Source organism: Procambarus clarkii, chromosome 41 (genome assembly GCF_040958095.1).
Source record: "Procambarus clarkii isolate CNS0578487 chromosome 41, FALCON_Pclarkii_2.0, whole genome shotgun sequence".
Taxonomy (NCBI): domain Eukaryota; kingdom Metazoa; phylum Arthropoda; class Malacostraca; order Decapoda; family Cambaridae; genus Procambarus; species Procambarus clarkii.
This window is the reverse complement of record NC_091190.1, coordinates 18,322,168-18,336,029: the sequence shown is the minus strand read 5'-3', so window position 1 is coordinate 18,336,029 and position 13,862 is coordinate 18,322,168. Positions and strand designations below refer to the sequence as shown.

The 13,862-nt window shown below is 43.4% G+C and overlaps 2 protein-coding genes across 7 annotated transcripts in view; one reads left to right on the top strand and one right to left on the bottom strand.

Annotated features, from left to right (window-relative positions):
• Positions 1-9,058, bottom strand: part of LOC138373293 (uncharacterized) — a 35,992-nt gene extending 26,934 nt beyond the window's left edge. The window contains exon 1 of the mRNA XM_069339433.1: positions 8,895-9,058. Coding sequence (XP_069195534.1) covers positions 8,895-8,960 — 66 coding nt within the window. The 5' untranslated portion in view covers positions 8,961-9,058. The remainder of the gene's footprint in view (positions 1-8,894) is intronic.
• The window catches only part of LOC138373292 (uncharacterized), a 294,206-nt gene that overhangs the window by 259,054 nt on the left and 21,290 nt on the right, over positions 1-13,862 (top strand). The window lies entirely within an intron of this gene.

The following is a 13,862-nucleotide window of genomic DNA, read 5'->3' as shown; positions in this document are numbered from 1 at the left end:
GTATCTTCTTGTGTGCATTAACACATACTTATTGATTTATATTATTCCTGGGGCGAGGCTAGACAGTGAATACTGTTCAGATCCTAGATCATAAACCTTACCAGTGTCTGCAGTCACAGAGCTGTTTTATCATATCCTTGTATAAAATTACAAGTTAAATGTGTGGGTATACCTGCAGATAATGTGGTTCTGTAATTGATATCCTAGGTCAGCCTTAAGGACCCTATCTTTAGGTAGTCCACGCAGAGGAGTGGACTTACAACCCAGGACTTACAACCCAGCATAGGAAACTTGCATTCAGCTTAGAGCTTTTTTGTGTTGTACTTTATTAACAATTACAGTAATTATTTAATTTTAAATATATAGTTCTAGTAACCACATTCTTGTTCCTATGTAATTCTCTTTTTATCAATCCTGGTATTTCCCCCCACAAGATATATCTAAGTAACAGTAGGAAAGCAAAATTCCCCTTTATCCTGAAAATGGGAACATTCTATGAAAAGGTGCGTAAGTGTTTGTGGGTCAGTAAGACACAGGTCTCTGTTACACTAACAGTTCACCAGTTAACGTACGTGCGTGTGTACTCGCCTATTTGTGCTTGCGGGAGTTGAGCTCTGGCTCTTTGGTCCCGCCTCTCAATAGTCCATCAACTGATGTACAGGTTCCTGAGCCTACTGGGCTCTATCATATCTACATTTGAAACTGTATATGGAGTCAGCTTCCACCACATAACTGTCTAATGCATTCCACCTGTTAACTACTCTGGCACTGAAAAAGTTCTTTCTAACGTCCCTGTGGCTCATTTGGGTACTCAGTTTCCACCTGTCCCCCCTTGTTCGCGTACCACCCGTGTTAAAACAGTTTATTCTTATCTACCCTGTTAATTCCCCTGAGAATTTTGTAGGTAGTGATCATGTCTCCCCTTACTCTTCTGTCTTCCAGTGTCGTGAAGTGCATTTCCCGCAATCTTTGTGTGTGTGTGTGTGGGGGGGGGGGGGGGTACTAATATGTGACATAACCCTCCCAATACCTGTTACGAGGCGAGGAGATAGATACACAGCATGTATAGATATCCATATGTATAAAAGTTCGGACGCGGAGAGTGAAGCTCTCTCCCCCGCAAACACAGGAAAGTTCAGACGCAATGACTCTCCACACCTGAATAAAATGAAGGAATCTGGCAGTTTCTTACCATCTTTAACGTGACTTCCCCATACACCGGTCTGCTGCTGCTTGTCATAAACCTACATCATTTACAAGTCCGCTTGCTATTATACACCGGTAATTATTGTGTGTATTACACTTTGCTCGGCATTTTTAATTTACAAACATCTGATATTTTTATTAAAGAGGTAAAATCTGTACGTAGTTAACATTTCTAACTTTTAATTTATACTTGGTGATTGGCAATATATATACCTGTATATATGGAATGAGATCAATATAGAGGCTACTCATGCCGTAAACACCAACTGGGTAATGACTGAACACGCAGTTAACTTACCTCTCCAAAACTCAAGAGAGACTTGTACAAAGTTACGCATAACTGGGTTCACACTTTTGTAGTAAGAATAATGAGGGTGCTTGCACGTGGGCCCAAGGAGGGCCCAAGGAGACCCCAAGGGGTCCACGGCATGGACCAGCTGGTGGCAAGTGGGGTCAAACAGGAAGTGGATGATAGTGCATCATGACACTCCCACACACAAATTGCACTTTATTACTTTAAAGTGGTCTCTATACCCGGGCCCCGTCGTCGTCGTCAGTACACGAGACATGGGGAAGGAATTGCCAGGAGCCCCCCCACACCGATCGACTTGAGTGAAAATGGTCCAGGACGGACCGAAACGTCGTCGTCCCTTCACCTTCTAGTGTGTAGTCTGGTCAACCCCACACCAAGTCACTCAATACAATTCTGTTCTCATATTTCCCTCATGTTTTTGCTTGGCGTGTGCGCAAGCGCGTACATTCAAGCGTTTGCATTCTATTATAAACAATTTGACTTTACATAGATTCAATCTGGTTTAATGACTTACCCGAAGCGTATATTGCCAATCATCGCTAGTCACATCGGTATATATTGCAATCCCTCCTCAAATTATATTACTTTTAGCATCGATTTGGTGAACGTACAAATGTATACTGTTGGACCCCAATTAGTTTTGTATTATTAATTTTGTAAAGTAATTATTAAAAGAAGACACCACGCCGGGAAGTTTGTGTGGCGGGATATTCAAAAGACGTTAAATATTACCGAAGATAAGGCATCCGTGTGATATGACATCCTGAGGATGTCACTCACCTTGTGTCCGTGACATCCTGAGGACACCATGGACATAAGGCGAGTGAGGGAAAAGTTCTTACATACATGAGTTCTTACATTCTTCTAAAGCCACTAGCACGCATAACGCTTCGGACTGGTCCTTAAGGAGAGGGTGGGTGTGTGGGGGGGGGGCACCTGGGAGGGTGTGTGTTCCCAATTTTCCCTGGAATACGACCCGCCAAATCGTATTCATTGATGGGTGAACAGAGGCGTCCAGTTAAGGATTAGCGCCTAATCAATCCTCCTCGGTCAGGATACGAACCTAGGCCAAATCCCAGGGCAAGTACTTAACCACACGCCACTTTTCTTTTTTATTAATATATTAAGTACATCCGCATTTGTGCAGCTACCTTAGATTATACGAAGGGGAGTACAGTGTCAAAAAAGCTAGCTACGTGATGCTAAAAAATCCCCATCACACAAGATGGTTGGTCATACAGAGGTATGTGATAAGTAGTCTGCACTGGCAGACTCTGGGGTGTATTATGAGGATATCATCAACACAAGAGTGAATAAGGCAGCAGTGATACTAAAAGTCCCCATCTCACAGGATGGTTACTCACCGGTTAGTCACCCTGTATGACTAACCACTCGCCACGGGGACTACAAGTGATCGGGGGGGGGGGGGGGGTTATATCGGTAAGGCAGAGAACGTTCATCCTGAAAATCAGGACATTCTATCATTCATAATAATTCATTGTGTCGGGGGACAGGCAGCTAGTGTATGGTCAAGGCTTATTATATCGAGGTCTCCCCCCCCCACCTCAGGGTCGAATTATTGATCCTCTCCAGGATTCATCCCCACAATAAGCTGACTAACTCCTGGGCACCTATTTGCTACTAGGTGAACAGATGCATTAGTAATGGGAAAGGCGCCCAACCACTTATTTCTGTGGTAGTGGAAGAGACACGGGGGGGGGGGGAGGGGACGACCACTGATACCCATCACTAATCACCCACTGCACTAGGATGGAAGTTACACACATTCTGCTAATGTGTTGGTTTAAAATTATGTCGTCCTTCGTACATTAAAAAAATAAAAAGAACCAGCACTGTACGACTATCCCCTACCCACCCACCCCAACCTTAAATGTAAACTTGTTTGGATGTATTTGCATTTTTTTGGAGTAATTTTTTTTTTGCAGCACCAGCATGTCTAGCCGCCCGCCCCTGTAGCCACGATTACTATCATATTTCACCCAACAATTTACTAAACATGAATGAAAGGCAGGCAGGCAGGCAGGCAGGCAGGCAGGCAGGCAGGCAGGCAGGCAGGCAGGCAGGCAGGCAGGCAGGCAGGCAGGCAGGCAGGCAGGCAGGCAGGCAGGCAGGCAGGCAGGCAGGCAGGCAGGCAGGCAGGCAGGCAGGCAGGCAGGCAGGCAGGCAGGCAGGCAGGCAGGCAGGCAGGCAGGCAGGCAGGCAGGCAGGCAGGCAGGCAGGCAGGCAGGCAGGCAGGCAGGCAGGCAGGCAGGCAGGCAGGCAGGCAGGCAGGCAGGCAGACAGGCAAGCAGGCAGGCAGGCAGGCAGGCAGGCAGGCAGGCAGGCAGGCAGGCAGGCAGGCAGGCAGGCAGGCAGGCAGGCAGGCAGGCAGGCAGGCAGGCAGGCAGGCAGGCAGGCAGGCAGGCAGGCAGGCAGGCAGGCAGGCAGGCAGGCAGGCAGGCAGGCAGGCAGGCAGGCAGGCAGGCGGTGGCGGACAAGAACGGCGTCAACGGAGAGTATCTGGGGGTTGCGGTATGTGGTGACAGCACCCCATAGGACCCAACAACACGCTCTACCTTACGCACCGACTTCCTCATCCGCCCCCCTCGACCCCCCATGGTCTTCCCCCACTCTATTCCGACTCCGTCCCCTTCCCCCCCCCCCCCACACCCTCTATACCTCTTGGTTTGTATACACATCCATCAATTTTATGTAGCAATCATTACTGATTTTTGTCATAACTGCGCACGTTAATAATTTATGTACTCAAACATATGCAACGTCGCAAATTTGAGATGCAAAGTGATGATTTGTCAGGGGAAAAAATTGGGAGACGTCCCTAGGGAAGCAAAGTAGGATAGAGATGCATGTGGTTGGAAGAAGAATGATGAAAGCGAGGGTAAGTATACGTATGGATTAATGATAAACAAGGTTGGAGGAGGGAGAGAGGGAGGGAGAGACAAAGGTACTCAGAGAGACTGACTGGCTGGCAGGCAGGCCAGAGGCAGGCCAGAGGCAGGCCAGAGGCAGGCCAGAGGCAGGCCAGAGGCAGGCCAGAGACAGGCCAGAGGCAGGCCAGAGGCAGGCCAGAGGCAGGCCAGAGGCAGGCCAGAGGCAGGCCAGAGGCAGGCCAGAGACAGGCCAGAGACAGGCCAGAGACAGGCCAGAGACAGGCCAGAGACAGGCCAGAGGCAGGCCGCGAGAATGCAAGACAACCAAGATATATGAGGGGTTGATGAGAATAGGTAAGAGCCTTAGGAACGTATGGTACGAAAGATGGTGGATAGCATAGCGTGAAAGGTGGAAAGAGGAACCATGGTAACGAACTTGCTGCCAAGCGAACTCATTAACTCAACACTAAGCTATTAATAAAGGCACATTACTTCCTTCCCGGAAGCAAGCGCCAGACAGAGAACGCACCCTGATCATCGACCACATTACTTCACCGAGAGAAGATCTATGAGAATGGGCTGGACGTACGGACTTCTCATAACAATTAACCATATGTTTACAAACTTAAGAACAACGGTGCCGAGAATAAATTGTTATATCACTATGCTGTTGAACAATGCACATAAAAACAAGAATCAAACATAAAAACCGCCTTTACACATCCTAGTTAACAAGAATTAATAATAAAAAAAATCTAACAAAACACACACACGGTGTAGGAGGGATATAAAGAGGTAACCTTTACTACCCATTATAACTGGTAGGTAAACAATGTTAGGTAAGCAAGCACCGTTGGGAGAAAAAGGGAAGAGGGAAGGGGTGAGCAAAATGGGTCACGATCTATATGGCGCCACTCCCTCGCCTCTGCCAGACAGCTGCCAGCACCACTCATGACGATAATTACATTTTTTAAAATATGCATTTATATAATGAACCACAACTCCATCCCGTGGGCACTAGCCTAGTGAATAACACCCCCCCCCCAAACCCAACAATACACATGCTTATTTTATTAATATTAACAGTATTGGGAGTTTTTGTACTTTAAATTTATAATTCCATGCACTATCTTCGCTTCTCTTTAACGCTTGTTGGAATACAGAACCTCCACACGAAGGTGGTGCATGAGCAGCTGTAAGGGGCAGTGGTGAACACTTTGGGAAGGGCTCCTAAGTGGAGGTGTTAGGCTCTTGGGGAAGAGGCTGCAAGCGATGGAAGTATTAGGTACTCTGAGAGGGGCCCCAAAGCGGTAGTGATATAGGTGCTTGTGGCATGGCTCCTAGTGAAGGCGGGGTTGGTGGGAGTGGTAGTAGGGGGGGGGGGGGGGGGATTAAGTGGACCAGTCGATGTCCCATGCCCTCGTCTACACCTTTGCCCCGTTCTCTTGATTTATCACAACGTACACAATACAAAGTGCTAACCTAATCAGAAACGTACAACCCGCCACTGTAAATTAATAGTGGCTTTGCAAGAATGTAGTACTCACCCACCAGCATATGAATATGCTGGTGGGTAAGTATATGCCCCAACCTAACAACCCATTGTATATTCGTGTATATGAATAAAATAAAAAATAATTTTGTACTTTATGGTCACCAACATATTACAAAGTACTATGAAAAGCAGCGGCTTAAGATATCAGTTTCCTATGCAACGGCAGGTTAGTGGGTTGCTTAGGTTCGTGCATTTTTTATTATTAGGTTAGAACTTTATATGTTCTGGCAAATCAAGAGAACGGGCTGACCTCTCCGCCACGACCCACATGCATGCGAAGGCAACGCAGCCGTTCAGCCTTGTTAAATTCATGATCGTGCGGGGCATGTCCAGACTTGTGGGAGGCGGGGGCTCATAAAACTATAAACTGCTTAAAAATTTGATGGACAAAAAAAAAAGGAGGGGATAAATGTGTAAAGGGGCAGTGGGAAATGAAGAGGCGACTATGCCAATACCACTCATCACATTTAGTAACCAACGAGTTTACTTTTCCAGACAATAGGTACCCGGAACCGACCTGGAATTGGTTTTCGAATCCCCTAGCTACTACACCTATTTATTACCTGCCTAATAAAAATATAATACCGTACCAGGTATGTATAAATGTAATATAACCAACGTACATATTGCTCTAAATAAGCATTATTACTATAAATAAAATTAATAGTGCTACTAATGTATTGCGGAACGCTACTGTCCCGCTGGTTGACAGGGGAGGGGGCTGGTCGCCTTCACATCCCCCCCTCAGTCCGCCTCCCTCCAACGCCCACAAGCTGACGCGCCCCAACGCCCACATGACCAGCATATGAAAAGTCAAGGCCATAAGAAGGGATCCATCCCCACCCTTTATTTTTCTTGGGCACAATACCAGTAACGACTACACCACCACCTACACCGCCCCTCAATGGTTTAACACCCCGTAAATAGAATAACAGAGATTAAATTAAATATAACTGCCAATATTCACTATAGGCTTCGCGAGATGCTACACTGAGCCGTCCCACACACTTGCAAGGAAGGAGTCTGACAACAGTACTCAGAATAAAACTGACTCAGGTTGTGGTATATGCTTGAATATGTATCCTACAATTACAATAGTTTTTGTTAACCAGCATTATTTACACAAGCTAAAAATAAAACCATACAAATCTGCTTAAACGAATGCGCCAATAACATGAATTTTGGTTAGATTTTTATTACATGCTAATTATATACAGTGCGAACCTAACTCACATGTTAATATATTCAGTATTTAGCTCATCCGGATACAAAAACTAACTTAATGTACACTATTTCTGTCCACAGATACTGTGGCGTAGCCAGGCATGTAAATGCATATGATGGATTCCAAGCACTTATAATCTGGGCGGTGGCGGAATGGTTATTCACATAATAACCAGGAACTGAACCACTGTTCCATACACTAAGTAATTTGCATATATGAACTAGTTAACATTTTACTTCAAGTTTGTGATAAAGTTACAAGGGTAGTTATCTACTACAGTACTGTAGTAGATAACTACATGTCATGACACGGTACATGACTAATCAAAATCTTAATGCGAAAAGATACGTGAATTCAGAGACAAATTTGTAACAAATATTCAAGATGTGTAAATATTTCATTCAAAATGATATATTACCAAATTTTTTTAACCAAATGTCCCCAGTTTGCTAACTGTAGGTAGTAACTAAGTGATTGTAACCTATCCACCTCTGCCCACAGGATGGGGATTGGGGGGTGCGGTGTGCAGGCTAAACATGTCAATTGTGACACCAACTCTCCACATGTCAGTCTGGTGCTTAATTTAGAAACTGTACTTTCGGATTTGAGGTCCAAAGGGTTTGGAAAGTATGGAGGAAAACCACAAATACCCACTGTACTTGTGGTCGGTCTCGAGCCCATTGTTGATGTGACGATGTGGTTATCTTGAGATGATTTCGGGGCTTAGCGTTCCCGCGGCCCGGTCCTCGACCAGGACTTTTTTTTTTTGTTACACACCCCCAGGAAGCAGCCCGTAGCAGCTGTCTAACTCCCAGGTATCTATTTACTGCTAGGTAACAGGAGCATCTGGGTGAAAGAAACTGCCCATCTGTTTCTGCCTCCATCGGGGATCAAACCATCTTCAACATTGTCAGCACCTCCAACCTGTCAGCTGTAACCGCTGGCACCTCCAACCTGTCAGCTGTAACCGCTGGCACCTCCAACCTGTCAGCTGTAACCGCTGGCACCTCCAACCTGTCAGCTGTAACTGCTGGCACCTCCAACCTGTCAGCTGTAACTGCTGGCACCTCCAACCTGTCAGCTGTAACTGCTGGCACCTCCAACCTGTCAGCTGTAACCGCTGGCACCTCCAACCTGTCAGCTGTAACCGCTGGCACCTCCAACCTGTCAGCTGTAACCGCTGGCACCTCCAACCTGTCAGCTGTAACTGCTGGCACCTCCAACCTGTCAGCTGTAACCTCCAACCTGACGGCTGTAACCTCCAACCTGTCGGCTGTAACTGCTGGCAACACCACTTAAAACACTAATATTTACATCACTATACGCACACACCACACCTGGCAGCCATGCTAACTAACCTTGCACCAGAGGAAACAATTTCAGCCGACACAATAACTGCCGCAGACTCTTGGTATCCTGCCAAACCCATAATTTTGTCTACCTCCCCTAGAGAGACAGCCCATGGCTGACGTTCTCTAAAACAATACGACACCACATACAGTGTATAGACTTTAATTAACCATATTTATGTAAAGCAGTAGCTATATGCTGGGATTAATTAGAGTATTAACCTCCAGAAGGGAGTAACAGGTGTACATTGAGGCATCAGGTGGGTGGGCGTGCCTCCAGCTTTCCTGCCACTCCCACTTATACTTTTGAATACAACCACAACGCATTTGTTTGTAAATATTCGGTATTACTCACAATCTGAGCGAGTTTCAGACCGCCGCTGAGGGTGCAGATGGCTTTGATGTTGAATGTCAGGCCCATTTTGAGGAGTTTGATTCGGTGTTAAAACTGGTGATTTTAGCTACTGGAAGAGCTGCTGCGTCCACTGCCGCCAGCGACTGAGCGTAGTATGGCATATACTCCAGCTCGCGCTGCCCGAGAGATCCAACAGCTTCTCGTACAGTATTCAAAAACGCTTGTAGTGTAAATTCCTTTGATTTAATAGTTAATTAATTTTATGTATCAAAATTACATAGACAATATGTATGCTGGAAACCTATTAGCAAAAATCTTTCTCTTACTCTTTAGTTTGAAGCAAAGTATTGAAAATAATCATGCATCTGGCCGCGGACCCCATGTGGTGTGTCACAGAGGCTGCCGGCAAGGTTCTTCCAGTTCTAACTACGTGAATGACGGCCGTCATATCCGGCCTGTACACTATTCCAGCTAAGCAGAATGCCACGTTTCATACAAATGCTTTCTTCTTGTTATCCAAGTTACTCACTTTAAAGGTCGATAAGTCATGAAACAAATTATCAACACACTGTGGGCTGTGGAGCCTGCGGTTCCACGATCGATGTGCGTTTGTGAGGGGACGAGATTTTCATGGAATTATTTATTAATTGTGGATGTTCGTCTTGTTAGACAAACCTGAGAACCACACTCCCTCTCTAGTGGCCTCGACAGGGACAGGAGACCGTGGCGTGTCAAAGGTCACCCCCCCCCCTTTGTTCCTGAGGATTTTTTCTAACTGAATTTTGAACTGAAGTAATGTCTTGATATTTACGGCTTCGGCGGGTAGGCGGTTCCGTGGATTTATAACCCTATGGGGAAAGAAACATTTTTCTGTCCTACACTGTGGTTTAAGCTTGAAGCTGTTGCCCTACTTTTATTTAACTTCAGTGTCAGATTTACTATATAATTATTCTTTGCTATCTGGTTACCTTGAGGTGCTTCCGGGGCTTAGCGTCCCCGCGGCCCGGTCGTCGACCAGGCCTCCTTTGGTAGTTTCACTTGTCTCCAAAACGGGAATTTTTGCTAACTACATAATTATCATCTTTTGCCTTTTCCTTGCAATACTCCAAATGCTGATTCATGTTTCAAGACATTCATGGCCCCTTAGTCCTTGGCATACAGGGAGGTGCTAACCATTACAGGGGTAGAGAATAAACTTGTTTCTACGACGGTGAACCCTATAATTCTTCTATAAATTCTTTTTCTTTTAAAATCTATTTATGCAATGCCTATACTAAAATTTAACTGTAGAACATTACTATGTCATGCATGCTAAATTTGTCTGCTTTTTGTGTGAGACATAAAACACATGCAGCCTCAATTTGAGACATAAAACACATGCAGACTTAATTTGGGGTCCCCTTTTGTTTCCGTTATGTTTTATTCAATATCGTACACATAAAAGTTGATTTTGTATGTCATTGCAGATGAGAATTTGGTGATGAGAAGAATGTAAACAGTAAGAAACTTCATACTGCAGCAGGATGTAAACAGTTTACAGGTGGTCACAAATAGCTAATATATACAGAGTTCAATCTCAGTAAGTGCAAAGTTATATGAATGCATTAGGAAGATCGTAGAACAGAAGAGCAGTATAAATTGAGGCAACGGAAACTAGACACCTTGGAAAAAGACATCAGAAAAACGAATTAATAGTATAACTTGCCTTTCATCAGGAGAGGCAGGCGGTCCATAGAATTACCCCAATCACCCCAAATCAGGCCAAAACTACCCAAATCGTCCTAGCATTACGTAAGTAATGAAGAAATATGGTATATTTACTTACTATAATGTTGGTGCTACACATAGAACATGATCAAACCTATTTTTACTCTGAAATAATCTAATTTCATAACGAAATTAGACGTAAATATGTGAGAGGTGACGCCATAGGAAGTCGACGGTCCAAGCGACAATTGTGTGGAGCGACTTATCCAAGAAATATGGTCGCCAGGAGAGTGTTTGCTGCCATATCAGCCTCCTGTACACAGTGATCCAGTCCTTTTCGTTCATTGAACACCGAACCCTACACGCCCTCTGATATATTGCTTAATTAACAAATATTCACAAATAAAGATTATATTTGTATATGTTATCAGAAAGGCAGATATAAAATAGTTCTTGTGAATCCATCACAGAGATTATACCTTATTAGAGAGGAAAAATATTCATACTTTAAACAAGGCTTCATGGCCGACGCTCTCCTTACCGATATGGGAACTATGACCTTCCGAAGATCAATGTTAATTTAATCTAGATATTGTAATAAACGAAGTTTTCTATGTCATCATAAAGACATAAATATAAGCTGCATGTTAATACTTTGGCATAAATATAACTGAATTGAAAGTTAAGATATATGCCTTTTTATAGTTACTTGATGGCTCGCTCAGGGAGTGTGAAGGCCTCCACACAAGCCAATCAATTTTATAATTACTTTGCATATATGCAAAGTAACGCCATAGGTCTTTATGTCAGAATAAAGCCATGTAGACGATAATGTAACTACATTTCAAGGAAAACATATCTTAATATAATTATTAAATGAATGCAAAGTTATGGTTAAATAAATAGCCAATACCACACAATCGCCGGTGTCCGGACACATGAATAGTCGCATTAGGTGAAAGGAAATGTACCCAACCATTTCCATTTACCCAACCAGTTTGTGCACCCTATACTCATCCTCTGTGCGGTAATTTATTGTGCATCCCATACTCATCTTGTTACCAGTAGTTTGTGCAACCCATACTCATCCTGTGACCCGTAATTTATTGTGCATCCCATACTCATCCTGTTACCGGTAGTTTGTGCAGCCCATACCCATCCTGTGACCTGTAATTTATTGTGCAACCCATACTTATCCTGTGACCTGTAGTTTATTGTGCAGCTAATACTCATTCTGTGAGTCATAGGACATTGCGCAACCCTTTCTCATCGTGTGAATCTTTGTTTACTTTGCTCTCCATATTCATCCTCTGCGCGATAGTTTCTTGTGCAACCCATACCCATGATGTGAGTGGTAGTTTATTGTGTACCCTATATTCATCCTGTGAGTATAGGGTACACAATTCTTGTTTGGATTCTTGTAATGTTATTTGTCTATTTGTAGTCACAGTATTTGTGCGCCCCTTGAGGGACTTGAATTAGAGGGGGGTTGAAATAGCCTAAGCTACTCTATCCCTTCGAGATGTATTTATTGCTTATCTCAATAAACATACTTGAACTTGAACTTGGGTACACAATGAGTTCATTTGTACTCCATACTCATCATCAAGAAGTGTATTTTACCAGCATTGTAATATAAATTAAGAATAAAAGCTTAACTGGATTACGGACCCATAATCAAAATAAGAGTCATCACTAATTATCATGACAAATTGTCTAGGCTACACTTCCGCCTTCGACAAGCTGCCGCCGGATGTGGGTATAGTTTATTGTACACCCCCGCACCCCCAGTCCTGGAAGGGCGGGCATTGGGATGTGGACATGTGTACCATTATACCCCCCCCCCCCCCCACACACACACACACTCCTCTCCTGTTAATAATAATACTAATAATAATAAAAATTAAAAATAATAACGTTAATAAATATTATAATTAAAACACTTACTGTAATACCCTAGTGCTTGAATGAAGGTGAAGGAAAGACCCAATAAATGTGTAAGTGTATTAAAAACCAAATTTTCGTTGGGTGAGCTGGCAGGTGAGCACCACCTGCCAGCTCACCCAGTAATGAACATCACCTGCACACTGCACCGAACCACTTGCCAGCAGGTGCAGAAGTACGATGGAGAGAGCAAAGTATACAATATTTCAAGTATAATATTAAAGATATATTTAGGATTTAATGTTTTCCTATAAAGTTTCAATAATACCTTTATTTGATTTTTTGTATTATTTTCTACCACAGACGTGGCCACACATTAACAATGCTAACCAGCATATATACATTTTCTTCAGTCCGCCATGGACTCTAACCCTTTCCACTACCGCCCACAAGATGGGTATAGGGTGCATAATATAAGAACTAAACTAACTAACTCCATTGATAGGGTTAGAGATTTGTTAAACATATAGTTCAGGGATTTATTGAACAATCAACCACATAAGGTGATTGTAGTGTTTTTAAAATGCTAGGCTAAGCTACATACGTAAATACATAAATACACAGATTTACGTATGCCCTACATAAAGTGTTCGATGTGTCTTTTACATAGTGTCATTAACGTGCATTTTCTGACCAGGGGGAGAAAGATACTGGCAGTATGGGGCGTTACAGTTTATTGAAGATTAAATTCTGCAGAACATGTAAATATATAAAGTTCACATAAAGTAAGTAATTATATAAAGTTTATATTAAACACGGTTTATATTATAGACTTAACAAAGTTGATATTATATAAAACTTAATATTAAACATGTAAATATTCAAAGTTTCAAATATAATTTAAGGAATATATAACGTTTATATTAAAATATATAAAGTAAATATATAAAGTAAATATATAAAGTAAGAATTAACAGTAACAATTCCAAGGACTAGATTTAACTTGAAAGGTACACCCGTAGTAAGTATGAGACCTTAGCCTATAGTGACATGGAAACTAATTCTGCAGAAACCTAAAGGTTAACTGGTACTAGAATTAAGGCCGAGTGCAAATGTGTAGTAATTATATAACACTAGGATATAACAGGCAGGACACAAAGAATAACTAATAAGTGAGAGACCACATAACACGTAATGTACCCGGCCAAGAGGCCGTAAAAGACCTAATGGATAAGGAGAAGGGGGTGTGACTACAAGTAGGGCTTACTAGCACCTAGACTGGGCAAAGTATTAGCTGCGGACAGCGGGACACTTGGGGACCGGCGCTGCACCCCCCTTCCCACATGCAGTGGGGAGACAATCGGGACAACTGTGCAA